This window comes from Leucopleurus acutus (assembly GCF_964270905.1).
Source record: "Leucopleurus acutus genome assembly, chromosome: X".
NCBI classification, from domain to species: domain Eukaryota; kingdom Metazoa; phylum Chordata; class Mammalia; order Artiodactyla; family Delphinidae; genus Leucopleurus; species Leucopleurus acutus.
In genome coordinates, this window is record NC_139148.1 from 117,469,945 (window position 1) to 117,477,465 (window position 7,521).

At 47.3% G+C, this 7,521-nt stretch overlaps 1 protein-coding gene across 1 annotated transcript; it reads right to left on the minus strand.

The window, feature by feature from the left end:
• Positions 1-5,457: 5,457 nt before the first annotated feature.
• On the minus strand, positions 5,458-6,969 carry GPR101 (G protein-coupled receptor 101; the record flags this gene model as incomplete). The annotated part of the gene is made up of 1 exon (XM_082865181.1): positions 5,458-6,969. One exon carries the CDS (start codon positions 6,967-6,969, stop codon positions 5,458-5,460), a length of 1,512 nt encoding a protein of 503 aa, XP_082721307.1.
• Between the last annotated feature and the right edge of the window lie 552 nt (positions 6,970-7,521).

Below are 7,521 nucleotides of genomic sequence, written 5' to 3' on the forward strand. Positions count from 1 at the left end.
ACTTCTTTATGTATTTACCCATCTATGCTCTCTTATCTCTCAGGCAACCGATCAAAGAAAAAAAAAAAAAGAACTAAACAGGGCAGCCTTTTTCTGGTTTTTGGTTCTGCTCTGGGAGGGCAGGGATGGTGGCAATATAGATCTGCTCGATGCAAACCCTGCCAGTTCACAGTCGGGCACTGGTTGGATCTTGAGACTACATCATTCTTTCCATCCTGCTAACAGGACTCCAATAGCCTGTCCTGGGGCCTTTGCTCTTTAAGGATGAAAGGATTGTCTTTTTTGATTCTGCATTCTATACAATGAATGGAAAACAGGCGTACCAGTGCCAAGCATGTTGTGGAGAACTGCCAGCGAGGACTTTGGCCAAGACGATTAAGTCACAGTAATGACCAACTGTACCAGAATAAGTTCTCACCTGTCGTATATTATACCAGGGATTTAAGGAATGAAAGGCACCACTTCCTGCCACCCCACCTTGGAGCCTCTTATACATCCTGCAGTATACACTTTAAAAAGAAAACTTTACACACAAATATACTATGTTCTACTTCAGAAACTGACCAAGGTGTGGGTCACAAATAGAATTCTGCATGCATTTTATTAACTAACTTTACATGTACGTACTACCCAATTTTGAGGGTGACACTATCTACGGACACATAAATCTAATATCTAGCACCTTATCTCCAAGAACACATATTTTATATACAGTAATAGCTTACATTTAGAAGAATTACTACAGAAAGGAATACACCACTGAAACAGACAAAAATACCAAATTTTTAACATTAAAGTTGTAGCACAGATGAAGGGAGGGGGGAATCCACTCAACTTTGAAGCACCAAACTAAAACCAATCTTGTTTTTGCCTGTATTTTAGAACAAGAGAGATCCAGTAACGAATCCTTGGCCATAGCAAACCTCTTGTGAGTGTACAAGTTACTGCGTTTTCCCCTTGGTGTGTATACTTTGAGATATGCAAGCTTTGAGAGGCAGTGATGGGAACATTTGACACCCATTGGTGACCTTCATTTACCTTGAGGATTCTTATTCTACTTACCAAAGGGCAGTGAACTTTAGCTATGGATTTTAGCCTCCTAGTTCTTCCTTCAGCCAGTCTTGCTGCTTTTAGCAGAAGACTGCTGTAAGCAAGCTGGGCCTTTGCCGTAGAGGAAGAGATTGTAAGTAACTGGAAAGAATTTATGACAAGAGCCTCTCTTCTTTTTGACTTTTAGGCTATGATCTGTTCTTTGTGGTTCACTGCTTCTGTCCCCTCATGCCTAAGCTTGGAGGGGCTTTGAGGGGGCCAGGAGCACCTGTCTGGCCCACAGAAAATGAGAGAGACACAGATAAGGACTGAGAGGGTTAAAAGCCATGACGGACCAGATTTTCTCTTATCATCTTGGTAACTGGCTCACGGCCAACTGCTCCTTTAATCTTTTGTCTGCTCTAGGGGGCAAAGACATTTTGCTTAGAGAAGCCTCTCCCGACAGCCCGAGGGTTTGTCTTAAAGAGGAATACAATAAAAAAGACATTATGAGGGGAAAACACTTCTTTTGATTTTTTTCCTCAAAATATGGGGGAAGGCAGTTATGAGAAAAAAATACAGTCCACTAGTTGAAATTGGTACTCTCTGTTTTTATCCCAACAACCTCTGTGGGTTTTATCTTGGAGCATTCAAATTACCAGATGATGGCATAATTTTTCTCTTCCAAATGGTGTATTTCAGACATTTTAAAGAGCATTTTGGCAAAGTCTAAGAAAGAAAGCCAGTTTAATCTTGTATATTACTCTTCAGGTAGTATGAAAAAAATCTTTTGAAGTAACTTTACCTAGCTTAATTGGTTAATTACATAGAAAATAAGGCAATATCAGGCACCTTACAATTTTATAGGTACTTTTTTTTAGTGTTTTTCTTTTTTTTGCTGAAATAATTGGACAGTATCTACAGGGTTGAATGTGCTCCCAAAGATGTGTTGTAGTGTGTGTTTTTTGGTATGAGGTGCCTACCTCCTCCTATTATAAAACGGCACTTTTCCTTACCTGTTGAATTTGAAGTAGGTATCCCGTCATCTCTAAATTGGATTGGAGTTGGGGAGGAGACAGGAAAATACCTTTAATCCTATTGCTCACTTCGGTCCTTCCCTGCTGCCACGGGCCCCTGGGTCCCTGTGAACCTGTCAGCTCTGGGTGGGCAGGGATGAACAGGGGTGAGTGAGCACACGGAGCTTCAAGCATGGGATGTTCCTGAAGGGCCAGCACAGCGGGGGCAGGGGGAGTGAGGCAGGTGAAGGCAGTGGGCATGATGGTGGGAGGTAGGCGGGGGGGTGGGGGGGAGCGGAAGTGTAGAGGACTTCCGGGCAGCTGGTATTTGTGGTGCCGTAAGAAGATGGGCCCTCACAGTCACAGAAGCCAGGGGCTTGCTCCTTATTACTGCCTTCCCAAGCTCGCTGAAATTGGTGTGTGAGTCAAAGCACCTGCGACTCCCTGGCAAACTGGAGGCTCTATTATTCTTAACTAAGGAAATCATTAAATTGGAAACCACATCATTTCAAAGTCTGGTTCGTCTGGCTCCTGGACTTTAATGGGTTTTTACTGCGCATATGAAGTGGCCTTGGCAAAAGAATACCTCCTTTAAAAACATTTAGGGAAAGCTATTGCACATGAGGATCTGTGAGGCTAATGATGACTTTTGTGTGTGCTTTCAGATTTCCAAATGACAAAACAGTATGCGCAGTAAAACCTCATTAAGTTGATAGTGTTGTATTCAAAACAGCATAAAACTTGAGGCAGTTGCTATCTCCAAGCTAACTAGAGGCCCTATTGTTCATTAAGAAGGACATGTCAGCAAAGCGGAATGCTCTGAATTCAAAGGTCCTCTTTTCCAGTTCCCTATTTTCAAAAGGTTTTCACCTTTGAAAAAGCCAATTTGCTATGAGAATGAACGATGACTAAAATAGGGCAAAGAGGAACTTGCAAAAGGAAATCGGTGAGCCTTGGTGCCCTGGAGGACGTCGTGTGTGCCATTACACGAACTTACCACACTCGGACAGGTTCTGCTTCCACTTTGATTTGGGATTTTGGCAAACAATTTTCTGATACACTTTGAAGGGGCTGAGCTTTAAAAATAAAACAAGAAGTTCAGTTTCAACAAAATATTTGGAGACACTTATGTCTGAAATCCTGTTTCCTACCCAGGTAAGCATTTCTACTCAGAGGACAGGCTACAGCAACCTCGAACTCCTTTGACCATGAAAGATCTTCAAGGCAATACCCCTCCCCGCATAGAAGGACTGGTCACACAGGCCATTTCTTCACCCAGATATCCTTTGAGGACAGGTCGATACAAGAGTTTGGCAATAAACTGGTATCATAAATTTATGACTATTAATTCACTTTATATGTTTTGGTAGAAAAATAAATGATTTGCAAAGGTAACCTTCAGCCCCCATGTCTTGTCTGAACCACAAGTTCCAAATTAACGGGGTTGAAATCAATAGGATTTTCGTGGATATAGCGAACTGATGGGTCAGCTCAATGCTATTTGGGTCTACCCTGCTCCTTTCCTAAATTCTGAACATGGCAATGCCAAATTCCCATGCAGACTTATTCACAGCCCCAATACACTGCTGTTTACCTCTCCCCCTTGAGATGCTCATGTTGGAATCTGTCAGGAGGAAGAGATAAAATATAAGTGAGCTTGGCTTTTAAATGAACGAAATTTGAGTTCTAATACAGACATGGTCATCCCAGAAGAATGAGACTAAACTCTGAATATGGCCATCTTTGTATACAACCACCGGATTAACCATTTTTTTCAATCAAATACTCCTTCCTCTCCCTCCACGCATATTAACATTGGATTTCTGCTCGAACACATGACTGACCATAGGGTTGCTTTAATTTGATCTTCATGTGGATCAAAAATACCGTTTTGACCATTTTTTGGTTCCGTGTCATTTGGTGATGTCGATATGGTCTGTGCCCTCAGAAATAAACAAGTACATTCCCACCCAAAGTGATTTCGGGGCTTGAAAACTCTTCCTCTGTATTGACCCTAGGGGTAATTTAGATATTGTAAAGATTTTCCCAAAGTGATACATTTCAACAGCAATAATTAGGATAAGTCTGAGCTGAACGCTTTGATTTACGATTGTCTGGAATAGGTCAGATGCTTGCCAGGTATTGAGAAACCATTCTGTCATTTCTGACTGTACTTCTCTCCCACATCTGTGGAGAGCTTAAAGGCTTTAGAGAGAGCCACAGGTGGAAAAGATGCATGGGTGCGCCCGGAGGAAGGAAAACGTTTATCCTGCCTTACTTTCACCCCATGAGGAGATCATATGTCTTGTCTATGATCTCATGGACACAAAAAAGAGATTTCTAGTGGGCACATCACTCTTGATGGGCAGTGTGAGTTTTGCAGGACTCTGGCCACGCCTAGTTGAATTTCTTTTTTTTTTTTCCTGGAAATACTGCTTTCCCCGGAAATACTGTTTCCAAGTAGGCCTTTTTGGTCTATTTGGAAAAGCAAACACACAAGTGACTGGCAGAGGAGATCCGGAGGATTCTTATGAGCATCTCAATTTGATCACAAAAGGGAAAATTGGAAACTGGTGGCATGATTGCTGTCCCACTATTATTCAAATAGGAGACAGAAAATAGTGTCACATGACAATTTTCCACTCGCATGAGACAATTTTGGTCTCAGCCCATGCACAAACCCAGGATTTTATAGAAAAAAGTCAACTGTTTAACCCCACGGATGTGTGTGATTTCTCCATCTTCTCCCTTGGACTTAGCTTTCCATTTCAAACATGCCCTATTATCCTCTTCCACTTTTCTGGATCCCTTTAGAGGATCTAGAAACCTTCTTGGTTTTTAACTACACAGTGCCCTTAGATTCCGTAATAGCCTTTGCACCAGATTCTGGGGGCCCTTCAGTCTAGAATTTGTCTCATATGTTGATCAGTCAGTCAGGTCATGCTTCCTGGGCTCCATGAATGACTTGCTCCATTGCTTTTCTTTCCCTTGAACATGGGCTGTAGCCCTTGCCCATGAACTCAGAAGTCCTTAAGTTCACCAGTATCATCTTCCTTTTCCCCCAGAGCAAAAGTTGACACATGGTAGCTCTGGGGAGACAGACAGAATACCAGGCACGGGTCCAAAATGGATAGCCCTTGTTGCTTTAAGAAATTTAGAGCCTAATAACTTTTTTTGGGGGGGGAAATTTCAGTCAGAATCCTCAAGTCCATTCTCTCAGGGGCACATTTTTAAGGGAAGACCCCAGTTCCTACCTCTTCCATATATTTATCTACCTTGTTGCGAGAGGGTGTGTGCAGAACCTTTGCCTGGAATGGTATGGGTTGGCATTAATGCGATTGTGGACGGTCCATTTAAGAGAAAGCTGCTCGTGTGTTCTGTGGACAGTTCAAGGTTTACCTTAGAACCAACTTCAAGGCGAAGTGGCAGAATCATGAGAAGGGATGATCTTGCCTTCAGTTCCACCCTCGGTGCCGGCTTCGGTTCCGGGCAGGTCTGGGTGGCTGTCTTCTTTGGGGGGCTTCTCCTTGCAGAAGAACTTCTTCAGCATATCCTGGATCTCCTTCTTGATGGTCTTGTGCATGTAGCCATAGATGTAGGGGTGGATGCAGCACTGCAGGAAGAAAAGCCAGATAATTATGGTGATCACCCACTGGGGTACCTTGGTTTGGACATCCACCCACACGGCCAGAACCGCTAGAAAGCAGTAGGGCCCCAGGGACAGCACGTAGGAGAAGATGATGAGGAAGATCACTTTAGCAGCTTTGCACTGGTAGCACCTGGGCAGAGGGGGGTCGCTGGTGCTGTTTCGATGACTGACTGGGAGACTCTCTGTGATGTTCACCGCCTCAATGTCATCCTCGCTGAAATGGATGTCATCCTCACCAAACTCCATGTCATCTTCACCCAAGTCAATGTTGCACTGGGTGACCTCTAGGCGGCCCTTGTCTGCCTTCTTGCTGCTCTGAATTTTGGTGCTGCCTTCGCCGGCCACCAAGCTGCTTTCTCTGACCTCCTCACTGCCCTTGGCCTCCACGCTCCCCTCACCGGTCTCCATGCTCCCTTCTTTGGCCTTCCTGCTGCCATCCTTGGCTTCCACACTGCCCTCCTTGGCCTTGACCTCACCTTCATCCTGGCAGTGGAACTCGCTCTCACCCTGGAACTCAACCTTTTTGTCTCCCTCTTCGTCCTCATTCTCCACGTGGTCCTTGGCTCGCACCTCCAAGCTGTGGCTCTTGACGTTGTAGAGCAGAGCGTGCTGCCGGCGGGCTGCACCGAACACCACAGAGTAGCAGGCAATCATGACGATCAGCGGGATGATGACGAAGGACACGACGCTGAGAATGGTGTAGCTGGGGCTGGCCCCCCAGATCATGGAGCAGAGGGCATTGCGCTCATCAAAGGCAGCCTGGCCCCAGCCATAGAGTGGGGGTGTGCTCTGCAGGATGGCCACGATCCAGGTGCCGTAGAGGAGCATGTAACCCCGGCGCGGGGTCATCTTGGCCGGGTAGGAGAGAGGGTGGATGATGGACAGGTAGCGATCCACCGACACCACGACGATGGTGTTGACGCTGGCAAAGGCGAACAGGTGAGTGAGGCTAACCAGGGCGGTACAGAAGTGGCTGTTGAGGGGCCAGAAAAAGGGCACGGAGGTGGCCACCACCCAGGGGGCCACGAGTGAAATCTGCAGCAGGTCAGTGACGAGGAGGTTAAAGATGAAGCGGTTGGTCACCTGCAGCAGCTGCGGCTTGCGCTGCAGCACGAGCGCCAGCACTATGTTGCCCACGAAGGAGGCGGTGAGGAAGATGAGCAGGACGCTCGAGCGGATGATGCCGTGCGCCAGGCTGATGGGCATTTTGGAGAGGGGCACGCACGTGTGGCTGCTGTTGTTTTCGCGCGTGCTGTTGGTGCAGGTGGACGCCATGGCGGCGGCGGGGGCGGGCGGGAGGCAGGTGCAGGCGCGGAGCGGGCACCGGCGGGCGGCGAAGGGGCGCACGGACCACACTCACCGCCTAGGCTGGGGACGAAAGAAACACGCGGGGCTGGGTTAGTCCCCCTGCCGGGGAGGAAGAGGGGCGCTTCCGCGCCGGGCAGCGGCGCTGCAGGACCCCGGCCCCGGGGCCCTCGCGCGGCTCCAGTCCGCGTTCGGGCAGTTTCTATGAATCCTTCTCTTACTCTGGGTCTCTCTGCCTCTCCCTCTGGGGGTCTCCGAGTCCCCCCGACCCCCACCCCTGTGTTCCGCTGGCGCGCGCGCGCGTTCTCTGCGCGTCTCCCACACTATCTGGGGGTCTCGAAGTTTGGGTCTCTCTGGAGGTCTCTCCGCAGATCTCTCCGCTAGCTCTCCTGCTAGCACATGCGCGCGCGCTCCGTCCCTGCCTGTTTACATGTGTCGATTTGTCTCTTTCTCTCCAGTGTCTCTCACTAGCGCACTTTTCCTGTACCTCGTGTGTTGTGTGTGTGTGTGTGTGTGTGTATG